The sequence below is a fragment of the Bactrocera dorsalis genome, chromosome 2 (genome assembly GCF_023373825.1).
Source record: "Bactrocera dorsalis isolate Fly_Bdor chromosome 2, ASM2337382v1, whole genome shotgun sequence".
Classification (NCBI taxonomy): Eukaryota; Metazoa; Arthropoda; class Insecta; order Diptera; family Tephritidae; genus Bactrocera; species Bactrocera dorsalis.
This window is the reverse complement of record NC_064304.1, coordinates 77,798,302-77,811,612: the sequence shown is the minus strand read 5'-3', so window position 1 is coordinate 77,811,612 and position 13,311 is coordinate 77,798,302. Positions and strand designations below refer to the sequence as shown.

Below are 13,311 nucleotides of genomic sequence, written 5' to 3'. Positions count from 1 at the left end.
GATACTGCTCCGCCGCCTTACCAGGAAATGGAGAGGTCGAAATTCGAAGGTAATTTTATTTATTCATACCCCAGTCTTCCTATCGTTTAGTGGATTATGTAAATTACATGAACACACTTCGCCCAAACCAATGGTTCAAATTATAGGTAAAAGCTGGATAGAACGTCTTTGATTTTCCATCGATCTCTTTTTAAGGGGTTAGGGGTAGTTAGAGACACGAAAAAATGAGAGATGCTATTAAATAGTGTTATTTTACAAAAGTACTAATATGGTATTATCACACATATAATGTGTTGACGTGAAGTCACGAAAATTTCAAAAAAAAAAGTTAATTTCCAAAGTTATAGTTGTTTGTGTTGACCCAGTTCCAAAAAAAGGTACTTGCGGTGACAACTATAAGTCCTTGGAGATTCATCTAAAATCAATCTGACAAAGAAAATAGTTTTATAAATAGATAAACCCGGACCTAATGGAAGGATTTGTTTTTTTTTTAAATGGCGGCCTTAGGAAATTTTTTTCTAAATTTTTATGAAAAAATCAACAGCTAATTGGTCTTAAAAAATCCAAATTTTTGAAAAATAAAAAAATCCTTCGCTCAGGCCCAAGTTTATTATGTATTCTAAAAGCGTTATAAATTTCATTAAAATCTACTGAGCGGTTTTCGAGTTACAGTTGTCACCAGTTCAAAAAACCTAGTTTTGAGAAAAACGCATTTAAAGCTTCACACTAGCGCTCTCTTTTTTATTTGTCGAATAACTCAATAACTGAAATTTTCAGAGAATATTTTTAAGATATTACACTTAACAAAAAGCAAAAAAAAAATAATTTTTGAAATTTCTAGCTACCCTTAACCCCTTAAAATCGTCTGGACCATAAACACATCTATTGGTTTATTATTTATTATGAGGATTATAGTAAACATTTAATTCACTTGAAGAGATATGGTATTGCATAGATCGCGTCGATAAGTAATAATTTTTTCGTAAAGTTAAAAAATTATTATCGATTATTCTAATCATACAAACTAATTAAGTTACTTCTCGTAATATTTTATTATATGGAAGAATAAAATTAAGTCGTAACTCCTTCGAACAACTATTTTTACCGATCAAAATAGAGACATTTTTTGACAGTTGTGGTTTTGGTGAAGTGATTAGTATGATAATATAACTTTATATATCAAATTAAATATGGAATATATTTTTTTACAGAAGAAGACTGCGCCAAAATATTAAGCAATACCAACTTTTCGACCAAAAGAATAACTGATGTTAAAGGTAAAATAATTTACTAAATTCCCGAAACTAAGCGCATAACTTTTATATACATACATATTTAAGTCTAGCTATGATTTTATTTTGATTTTAACCCTCTCATGCCCGACGTTGCCTATAAGCAACATTGAACTTATGCTAAGTATTATAACTCCCGTTATTCTTTACGGTTTTTTTGTGCAGTAGACTAAGGTTTTGTGTATGCATATACCAAGTATCAACAAAAAAGTCTTGTAATTGTTCAATTGTGAGCTTGAATTGTGTCTACACGTGATCACATTTTTTTTTAAATAGCCTCTACAAAATAATAAAATAAAAAGTTGAATAAAACAGTTTTTGTGTTATATAGTAAGTGATTTTTGTAACTAAATACAAGTAAGAGATTACAATAAAACAAAAATTAATTCAAGTTGGTCCTCAGTACTTTGTCAAATACAACATTGCCTTTAGGCAACACCCTGTAACTCTCAAACCAGTACTCCTAGGACTTTGAAATTTTAATCGGTTCATATTAAGGTCGCGATTGAAACATATACATATGTACTCAGATATTTTTTAGCATTGTTCATTTTATTTCGGGCATGGACAGGTCAAAAGTTTCCTTTATAATAGTTAGCTGACCAATTAGTTTCAATTCGTTGGAAATTTCATTGCATCGAAACAAAATAAACAAATGTAGGGGTGACTTGAAAAGCTGGGATATATTTCCAGGTATTGACAAAATATATAACAATTTTTTTTTGCAATTAATTCAAAGTGTATTATTCAACGACCCCTTTAAAATATTACCCTCATATTTGGTATCTAGTAATCTTATACAAGGTCTGTCGCAAAAGAAACAGAGCTTTTGGTCATCGGTCGTAAAATGCATTTTGAACAAAGAGCAAATATTAAATTTTGTTTTAAACTTGGGAAAACGTTTACTGAAACATTTCAAATGATGAAAAAAGTTTATGGTGATCAGTGCCTATCCCGTAGTAATGTGCATGAGTGGTTTAAGCGATTCCAAGAAGGTCGTGAGGACGAGAGCCATCACCGAAAAAAAGTCGTCTTCAGAAGTGAAAAATAAAGACAATGCTGATTTGTTTTTACTATTCCGAGGGTATTGGACACCGAGAGTTCGTTCCACCTCGCCAAACGATTAATGCTGTGTTTTACCTTGGTGTTATGAAGCGTCTTTTGTCATGCATTCATCGTGCTCGACCACAATACCGTGAGGCAGGGTCCTGGCGCCTGTTGCACGATAATGCGCCGTGTCATCGATCGACGTTTGTCACTGATTTTTTGACAAAAAACCATTAATCACTCACCTGATATGGCACCCTGTGATTTTTACCTATTTGGAAAACTTCATTTGCCCATGAAAGGACACTGGTTTCAGGATATTTCAGCTATCCAAAAGGCGACGACCGATATTTTCAAGAGCATTCCGAAAAATGACCTTAAACACTCATTTGAAATGCTAATTAACCGGGCTAAACGATGTATCGAAGCACAAGGAAACTACTTTGAATAAAACCTATACAACTTTTGAAAAATATTAATTTTTTGTTGTTTTTTTTTAACAGTCCTGTTTCTTTTGCGACACACCTTGTATTTTGGATCATATACTCTCTGTCTCCAGAATCGAAAATCTTTATTTTTGTACATTCTAGCAAATTTTAAACGCTTCATTCTGTTCGTTGCATTTATGTAAGGTTTTCTTGCAGCGGATCTGCTCCTTATTTTTCATTTTCGAAGAGTGATTCGAACGGTCTGCGCTGTTACAGTCACGCCTTGGAATTCAGTTAATATTTTGCTAACTTTGGTGCCGAAATTGTTGGATCTTTACGTACCTATCTCACTAAAAATTACACATTTCTACGTGAAAGTTTGTTTTTACATTCATTTCCGCGCCTTTTTTTCACTGTTTTATACTTTTTAAATGTATTAATTATATACTGAACTGTTGCATGGCTTCGGTTTATTACTTTTCCAATTTCCCGTAATGTTTTTCCGTTTTGATGCAAATTTAAAGCCAATTGTCGAATATCATTTGGAACTTCCGAACCTTTTCTGCCCATTTTAGAAAAACACTTTCCAGTTGACGATCAGATTCAAAATGATGCATAATTGATGACAAAAGAATACGGCCTATATTTCGGGGAACTGAAATATTTGCTCTAGCTAACGGTAATTTCTACGAATAGTGAGTTTGCAGACTATCGTTTAGTGTATGAATACGAATTTTGCGTTCACGCCAACTGAATTCTTCGAATTACTGGAAAATCTTTAGTAGGAATGTAAAACAGTTATATTCTATTGCTGCATATTTGTTTAAGTACAATTGACGGATAAATTCAAATTTTTAGTTTTGATAATTTAATAGAAAAAAATATTTTACATGTAAAAATGGGGTGTATGAATATGAATTTTGCTGACTATAAGATGAATCAAGATGCTTCTTACACGATTAAAACTAAATACGATCGACCATATAGAGTGATGATAAAAGGTATTTATGATTCTATTTACTTCTTTGAAGAAAATAAATAATAATTTTACATTCGGTCATAAAGTAAGGAATGTTAAAACCAGACTAATAAAAAATTCTCATTAGTGATCTATTTAGCGCTCAATCATTTAAGTAACAAATATAGAGGAGAGAAAAGTTGTCAAACTAATAACTATTTGTTGTTATCGGTATCAGGAAGTTATGCATACTAAAACTTATTGATCCATAAAAATACGAAACACATAAGTAGTTTGATGCATCCAATTACTCAATATATAAGTTTTGAGAAATTTCAGGAAGAAAAAAACTGTGCTCTTAAGGATAGTTTCCAGCTCTCAAGAAATGTAATAACTTCATATAAAAAAGAAAGGGTTAAGAAAATTACCGCAGGAAATTTTCTTGTGCTAGTATGCAGCTCTAAAGAAACCTAGTACTAAATTTTAATACATTTTTTCAATAAAATGCGAATATGGCAACGCTGGTTTTGCGTAGAAACATGAAATCAACAATTGTTTCTTGAAGGAAATTTAAAGTAATCGTTAAATTCATCATAAATTAGTCAAAATCATTATTATGAAATATAGTTCATTTTGAAATGTTGTATAAAACTTACCAATCATCAACCACATTCCTTAAATCGCAAGGAAAATGTTTATATACTTACACACATTAGTATATTTTCTTTGTTTGTTTTTCTGCTGTCAAATTTACTTGACTGCAGCTCAAGAAATAAGGAATTTTTTTCTTGAGCATTTACTTGAGAGCTGGAACCTAACCTTTAGCCAAAAAACAGTTTGGAAACTGGGTTATAAAAATTAAATTACACTAACAATGAGACAAACAACAACATTGTATAAGCTTATTCTAATGTTTTAAAAAATTATGTCATGATTGAAAAAATTAATTAAGTAATTATCAAACCGAATAAAATTAACTATCACACTATCTAATATAATGTCTCTACTTGGTAATAAGCTTTGCAAGTGAATTTAAAATTAGCAATATAGAATGTCCTGCAGCCATATGTAGAAGTTCGCGCAAGTAAGGTAATTTCTCTGACCGCCATTCACTTGGTAGTGGCTAGAAACGATTCTTTTACATATGGCTCAAGCAGCTCACGACTTCCTGCCTTAGATCAAGTATCCTCTGGGTAGCCAAAATACATTCGTTTGACGGCGAGCTAAACAGAGAAGGCGAAACGGGGTTTGGGACCCGCCACGCAAAAAACCCTGCCAATGGAAAGGAAACAACAGGTGACCCCCCTTTTGATGACGACCCCTGCAAACGTGTTAAGTATTATGATTTGAGGGCATGCACCTGAAATGTCCGGTCCCTTAATTGGGAAGTTTCCGTTGCCCACCTGGTTGCTGTCTTCGTCAGGATAAATGCTGACAAGGCCAAGAAATGCAATGGACGGGACAAGGACTGGGGCGAGTAGTTCCTTGTGGCATTTACTACAGTGGGTATATAAAGGAGCGTAAGTTCGATGGGAAATTCGTTGTGGGAGAAATACTCCGTCGCTGAGTACTGTTATTCACCAGGGGGGTCGAACGTCTAGCCAATATCCGCATCAAAGCGAAGTTTTTCAACATATCGCTGATTTGCGCTCACGTCCCGACGGAAGAGAAGAACGATGTGACCAAAGATGCCTTCTATGAGCGCTTGCAGCACACCTATGAGAGCTGCCCCCGCCACGATATCAAAATCGTGCTTGGCGACTTTAACGCCAGCGTAAGGAAAGAAGGTATCTTTGGCACTACGGTCGTTAAATTCAGCCTCCACGATGAAACATCTCCAAATGGATTGAGGCTGATCGACTTCACTGGGGCCCGAAATATTGTTATCTGTAGTACTAGATTCAAGCACAAGAAAATTCATCAAGGCACCTGGTTGTCTCCGGATCAAAAAACCACCAACCAGATCGATCATGTTGTGATAGACGGAAGACACATCACCAGTGTTTTAGATGTGCGTGCGCTCCGAGGTCCTAACATCGACTCGGACCACTATATTGTTTCAGCCAAGATTCGCACCCAGCTCTGTGCAGCGAAAACGCACGTCAACAAACACAAGGAAGATTCGGTGTCGAGCTGCAATAACAACAGACAGTCGAACGATTTTCTACTTGACTAGCACTTCTGCTCTCTGAGAGCATTCGTCAACAACTCGGTATAAGGGAGGGCATTTCAAACTCCATCTGAAACCATTGGTTTTTGGAAAACGCAAAAGAACAGCTGATACGACGAGGAGTGTCGCAGCGGAGAGAAAACAGACTGCCTACTTCGCAACGTTACGATCAACCACAACATGTGCGAGATGGAATAGGTACCGAGAGTTGAAGAGAGAAAGTGAGACGCATTTGCAGACAAAAAAGAAGGAGGCAGAAATGCGTGAGTATGAAGAGCCTGACAAACTGGCCGACAGGGGTCATGCTCAAAAATTCTACGAAAAAATGTGTCGTCTAACAGAAAATTTCAGGACCGGAGCATACTCTTGTGGAACCACCAGACCTGAGCTAGTCACGGATGTCCAGAGCATACTTAAATTATCTCCAACCTGATAAATGGCAGTGAAAGCATAACACCAGGAGATGTTGAACTCGATTGATTGCGGGTCGAGCTATTCAAATACGGCGGCGAAGAAGTAATAAGGAGCATGCGTCAGCATCTTTGTAGAATATGGTCGTACGGGAGCATGCCCAACGATTGGAATTTAAGTGTGCTTCGCCCAATCCACAAAAAGAGATACCCCACAATCTGCGTCAACTACCGTGGGATAAGCCTTCTCAACATCGCATATAAGATTCTATCGTGCACACTGTGTAAAAGATTAAAACCCTCCGTCAACAAACTGATTAGACCTTATCATTGTGGATTTAGGCCTAAATAACCAGAAATTTTCCAGATATTCACCATGCGCCAAATCTTGGAAAAGACACATACCACCTCCTCGTCGATTTTAAAGCTGATTTTGACAGGGAGAAAAGGAGCCGCCTTTTTGCCGCTATTTCTGAATTGGGTATCCACTCTGTGTAAACTGTCGTTGAGTAATATCAAAAGCTCAGTATAGGGAAAAACCTCTCCAAGCAGTTTGATACCAAACGAGGTTTCAGACAAGGTGACTGCCTATCGTGCGACTTCTTCAATCTGCTGCTGGAGAAAATTATTCGAGCTGCAGAACTTATTCGAGCAGGTACAATCTTTTATAAGAGTGTACAACTGCTGGCGTAAGCCGATGATATTGATATCATCGGCCTAAACACCCGCATCGTTAGTTCTACTTTCTCCAGACTGGACAATCGTCGCACTCGCGACTTGGCACTCCTGTCACTGTTGACAGTCATAATTTTGAAGTCGTAGATAATTTCATCTACTTTTGAACCAGTACTAACCTCAACAACAATGTCAGATTCGAAATCTAACACAGAATAACGCTTGCTAATACTTCGGACCGAGTAGTCAATTGAGAAGTAAAGTCCTCTCTCGACAAACAAAGACTAAACTCTATAAGTCACTCATTATTCACGTCCTGCCAGTGTTTGATTTGATAATGGCAGCGAAAGAATCAGATGTAATTTAAATTTGTGTTATATGTATGTGAAGATATGTAATTGTTGTTCGATTTTCACATTGTGTGATAGGAACGGTTGAGTATGGTCAGGTAGTTATTGCTCATATAGGATTTCGGTGCCACACCCATTATTAAATTTTTCCACCTTATCCTCTTCACCACCATTTGGGTTGAGAAGTTGAAGGCTTGTGTCGAATTTATTCAGTGAGTTATCACCAGAGCAACCCAAAAACTTCATTTTTGGCGCAATAAAATTGCTCCAAAAAAGAAAAATAAACTTAAAAAAGTACTTATTCATAGTACCACAGATTTTTCTTGTGAATTAAAAAATGAAATAGAAATATTTTAATTTTTTGACTTATTGTTTGAATAAATCACAAGCATTTGCATTAAATTACTTAATAAAAAACTTTGCCGATTGTCGCGAAAAATAGATTTATACATCGAAAACGATCTTTCACTTCAACCGAAGTCAGGGGTGCGAATCTAAAAGCGCAATCAAAAGCGCAATGTCGTAATTTAACGTAGCACCAATCTTCTCTCCAGAAATTTGATTCGATATTTCTTTTATTATTGGAAAACCTTTGTTTTTTGTTAAAATCGAATTAAATTTTCGTACTATAATATCGTTACCACTTTGTTGAAGTAATTCTTTGGCCTCCAATATTACTCTAAGTTGAGTATGCAGAGCTAATCCGTTTGATTCCAAAGTTTTAATTGATTTGTGTATAAACCCGAAATTATTTGAGATAGAAATTAAGTTGAGGCGGACGTCATCATCGTTTAGAATATCAATGGCAATTTGTATAAATTTTGATTCAGTTTTATCGAGCAACAAAAGTATGCCTTTAATTTTTTCGAAATTTTTCGCATAATAAAAAGCTGCCTCCAGCCAAGTACCCCATCGAGTGATATAGGCTGTGGAGGCAATTCGAGCTCTGGCGAATCTTTTCGCATACTCTGTGGCCATGAGTGAGACATGTTAAATGCGTCATCTTTGGATAGAAAATCTTCAAAGCAGTCGCGGCTTTCACCATATAGCGTCTGTGAGAAATAAAAGAATACGAGTTTTGTCAAATTTTGGGCCAACAATTTAATTGCATCGTCAAAACATCTAGCAATAGCAGCGTGATCGGGTTTCTCTCTCTGGCCTCTTCGGGATCCGTATCCAATATGCCACAGACGACGTTAGCAATGTATCTCCCAGACGAGTCGGTTGTCTCGTCAATCGATATCCACAAATATTTGTTTTTTATTTGCACTCTTATGGTTTCAAGAGTTTCGTTGTAAATTTCACCAACAATTCTACGCATGGAGGTTTCAGAAGGAATAGTTAAATCTTCATATTTTCCAAAAAAACTTTTTAGGTTTTCATTCCTTAATTTATAAAGTGGAATGTCCGATGCAACTAATGCTTTGCATAAATCTTGCGCGAACTGATTTTGATTGGAACTTGTGGTTTGAGTTGATAATGGCGGCGTACTTGTTGATAATTTTTATTCCGCTTCACTATGTGCCAAACTTGCAACATGCGATTGCAAAGAGTATAATCTTTCTGACTACACAGGCTTGTTGCAAGCTTTGCAAAACAATACGACGCCATCAGTTTTAAAAATAGGATATTTCGCGGCATAAGAAGATAATTTGTTCGTTTTTCGCTGTTTTGCTTTCGGCATTATCTAAATTATAGAATAAAATAAATAAATCACTTTGTTTAATTGAAATTATATAAATTTACCTCACTCGATTCTGCAACTAAAAATTAGCTGCATGACCGGCCACGCTATATAACTTTATGTTAGATATGGTAAACTTCAAAACATCTGTTCACAGAGATGTGACATATGATAATTTGTGTATCGATAATTTTTCAAATGTAATCGAAATTATGAAAATGGCTACTTGAAATTGCATTTTTGCATAAAATTGCATTTATTGTTCAAATTGCTTCATAAAATTGTATTTATTTGCAAAATTGACACTAAAAAGTCATTTTTGCAAAATATTGCATTTATTGCTAAAATTGAAAAAAATTGCAACAACAAGTTTAGTTTAAATTAAAGAGAAATTTACAAAACGTATTTCTAATTAACCGGCATTAGAATTGCGATCACGACAAACAACTTGCAAATGCATTTTTTGGGTTGCCCTAGTTATCACACTTTCATTAGTTTTCAACATAACCGTTATATGGTTAGTGGGCGAGGTTATTATCTGATGTTACCCATGTGTACAAAGTGTGAAGAAATTAAAAAAAAACCAAGTTTGGTCGAAATAGTTTTAGTGGTTTGGAAGATATGTACTGTAAACCATTTTGAGGGTGGGACCACACCGATTGTTAAAAAAGTCAACACACAGAAATATGAGTTCGGTATCTAAATTTAGTGCTTAGTAATGGCACCATATAAGTTTTCTTTTAAAAAAGTTTTGAGAGCGTGACAGTGGTCCGATTACGCCTATCTGCAATACCGGCATCTTGAATACGGAAACATTCACAGCAAGTTTCAACAAAATATCTCAATGTTTACTTACATATTACAAAGATACTATACATGCATACATACAGAGAGAACTAATAAAAACGTTATAAAAAAGTATGGTCCACTTTTGCCTCCAGCCCAAGATCTTCACCAATCAGTGACATGTTGTGGAAGTACAAACATAGATATTTGCTTTTAGAAAATCTCATTTGGGATCTCAGAAGGCGGCAATTTTGGCTATTAACTGTCAGCTTTGCTTTTATTTTAGGGTTAGGCTGAACCCACACCGGCTTAGTCAAAACAGTTTTTCTTGTCTTATACGACAACTGCTCATAGCTTCATATGTGACAACCCACACCGAACAGGACGAAACGAAAACGCATGTTCGAGCTTTGACTTGGTTGAAGAGCTGTTGTCGAACTTTCAACGCACACCAAATGCGACAAAACCGTCCTAGTTACCGATCAATACACCGAACACCGAAAGATACCGAAATGACAACACAGAAAAACACGGCAAATGTTATAACTAATCTATTTACAGGAGTTATGATTTTGCTGTAGTTTGTAATTTGCTTAAAAATTAAATGTTTTATTAAAGACAGCAAATATTCGAATGTTGATAACACCTGCATCCTTGTGAAATTTGGAATTTTCTCGGATGCATTCTCAGTTCAGAAATCAAATGTGCAGTAATATTTTCTGAATCACGCTTCTGATTGTACTGTTCATCCGTCTCTTTTATTTCTTTCATTTCGTTCACAAAACTCTAATTATTGAAAATATTCGTTTACTTCTTTTTTCGGTTTATTTCAATGCACACCAAACGAGAAAAAATACAAAATTTCGCATTAAATTATTTTATTATTTATATTCAGTAAATTCAGTTAGTTTTTGACATTGCTTTTTAATTTAATATTACAGATCAAAACTCTTGGTGCCAGGTAGCATACTGGGAGCTAAATGAACGCGTTGGAAATCGTTGTTCTGTTCATAAACCTTTTTTGAACATTTATACAGATGGAAGGGGAAATAATAACGGCAGTCAGGATTTTTGTTTAAGAGATTTGACTGCAGATAAGACCACGCCACCTCGAGAGGATGTTGAATGTACGCGTCAAAAAATTGGTTTTGGTAAGTAGGAACTACATATATTCCTTTACTATAATCTAGTTCTAGCTTATTTGTATATTGTGGTTTCACATATTTTATAGGTCTTATATTAAGTCAAGAGACAGATGGAATTTGGCTTTACAACCGCTCTATGGCACCCGTTTTTATTTTATCACCAACCTTGAATGAAAGCTTGTCATGCGTTTATAAGGTGCCACCAGGAGATTGCCTTAAAGCTTTCGATAATAAAAGGTAAATATTTTAAAACATATTGTGGCATTTGAAATTTCTATCTTACATATTCATTTTTTTACCAGGGCTCAATCGCTGATTTGTTCTTCACAATTTCCTGGCGCAGAACTGGGTCCAGTAAATACGCGAAGTATCTGCATTAGTTTCGTTAAAGGTTGGGGTAAACACTACAAACGGCAAAATATTATGAAATGCCCTTGCTGGCTTGAAATATTTTTTACACAGCGGTGACATCCTATTGCTACCAAATTTGAAATCAAAAATCACAGAAATTTCAAATTCATCTTAAATAAGTACGAACCCTTTATTAAAAAACGGAAGTGGTACATCGTTACACAACGACTATATCATAATATAGCATAATATAGTCAATTTGTTTGCTATTGCCGTTATCGACACTGACGCAATTACGAATTATGGAATGATCCAGCTGTTACAAGGACATGCGTATGCAATAGATTTAAATGGAGAACATTGTCATATACATGGAATTAATTAAGGAAAGCCACAAAAAAATTAAGATAGGAAAGTCCTGTGATTAAAATACTTACGATAGTTAGGAATTATTATTATTTGAGTATGTTTTACATTTTAGTAAACTGCATCTGAAATGAAAGTAACATAAGTTATCGAAAATAATGCGAGCGTTGATCGCTTTTAGTGCCTAATTAAAATTGATGTAGACTAACCTTAAGCAAGAATAGTGCCCGAAATCGTGTATGTGTATACGTACATATTTACTATTTAAATTCTATCTTTATAGCACATACATACAACCATACAAACATACATATAATATATAGTATATATATATGAATATGCTTGTTTTTTCAGCTTAAGTAGTAAAGGAGGACAAATGTAGAAAAAAAAAATATGCCGGAGGCAGTTTCAATAAGAGATATAAAGATAAAAGCAAAGACTTAATTGTTTATATTTAGAAAAATCACATACCTGCTTACTTACTTAAGCTTATACATTATTTTGTATGCGCATATTGCACGTACATTTATATATTATTAATAAATACATATGTATATATGTGTATCTAGAACCATTGACATACATATGCATAATACAGTAAGTTAACTTTTCTCACAGAGATCAAAAATTATAATTTTGGTATTTATGTATATTAAAATAAAAAATCATTGTGGAAATATGTATATTGTTTTATATATTTAATTATTAAGACTTTGCAACCACCAAATTTTACAGAGGCTCACAATCAAAAGAGATAAGGTATTAAATTAAACCGCAAGGATAGTATATTGGACCTGTAAATGAAAGGTACTTATGTGGCAACGCACAGTTTTAGATAAAAACTGGTCCTTTTATGTTAGATTAAATGGGCGACTTTGCAATTTGTGGAAACTTCTGACTTTATATCGTAAGTACGGTTCAATTTGCGAGACATCTTCATGGAATTAAGAGTATCCTTTTCTAATAATAATGTGGGCTAAATAGGTAATATAAATATCTGTTATTTTAGTTGACGTTATATAATATATGGCTGTTAATACCTAAGTTATCTGAACATAATTAAGTGAACATATTAACTTGAACAAGCTGCAGTTAACTGTAGATACATATTGATATAGGGTGCGTTCGTGAAGGCAATCACGATAGCAGTGTTGCAAATTAATGTCTCACGTTCTATGTATTGCCAATTTTTAGACGCAGTTTATGCAAAAATCGGTAACACTAATTTTGTGTCTGCACATCCACAGAGTTGATGGTTTCATGTGTAGAAGTCCACGCAAATGGGGAAAGTTCTCTGAGGGTCATTCAATCGGGAGAGGCCAGAAACCAAGTAAAAGGGTTGTACGCTGGGTTTGAACCCTCCACGTAAAAAACGCCCCAATTAAAAAGAAACAACAGCCTCGGATGAGAGACCTCCTTTTGATGACGACCCCGGCCATCGCATTAAGGATTACGATTTAAGGGCATCCACCTGGAACCTCCGGTCCCTTAATTGGGAAATGCCGCTGCCCAGGTGATTTATATCCTCGTAAGAGGAAAGGATGATATCACCGCCGTCCAAGAAGTGCAATGAACTGAGACGAATCCTAGCATTCATCCCGGTGGATGAACGTCTATCCACAATCCGCATCAAAGTGAAGTTCTTCAAT

The 13,311-nt window shown here is 35.0% G+C and overlaps 1 protein-coding gene across 16 annotated transcripts in view; it reads left to right on the top strand.

Moving 5' to 3' along the window:
• The window catches only part of LOC105229221 (mothers against decapentaplegic homolog 6), an 87,218-nt gene extending 74,873 nt beyond the window's left edge, over positions 1 to 12,345 (top strand). For 15 of the 16 annotated variants that reach the window (XM_049450032.1, XM_049450040.1, XM_049450038.1 and 12 more), the window contains 5 exons: positions 2 to 49; positions 1,212 to 1,277; positions 10,742 to 10,951; positions 11,032 to 11,182; positions 11,248 to 12,345. In XM_049450032.1, coding sequence (XP_049305989.1) covers positions 2 to 49; positions 1,212 to 1,277; positions 10,742 to 10,951; positions 11,032 to 11,182; positions 11,248 to 11,413 — 641 coding nt within the window. In that variant the 3' untranslated portion in view covers positions 11,414 to 12,345. The remainder of the gene's footprint in view (position 1; positions 50 to 1,211; positions 1,278 to 10,741; positions 10,952 to 11,031; positions 11,183 to 11,247) is intronic. The other variant, XM_049450048.1, reaches the window with a different exon arrangement.
• The last annotated feature ends 966 nt before the right edge of the window (positions 12,346 to 13,311 follow it).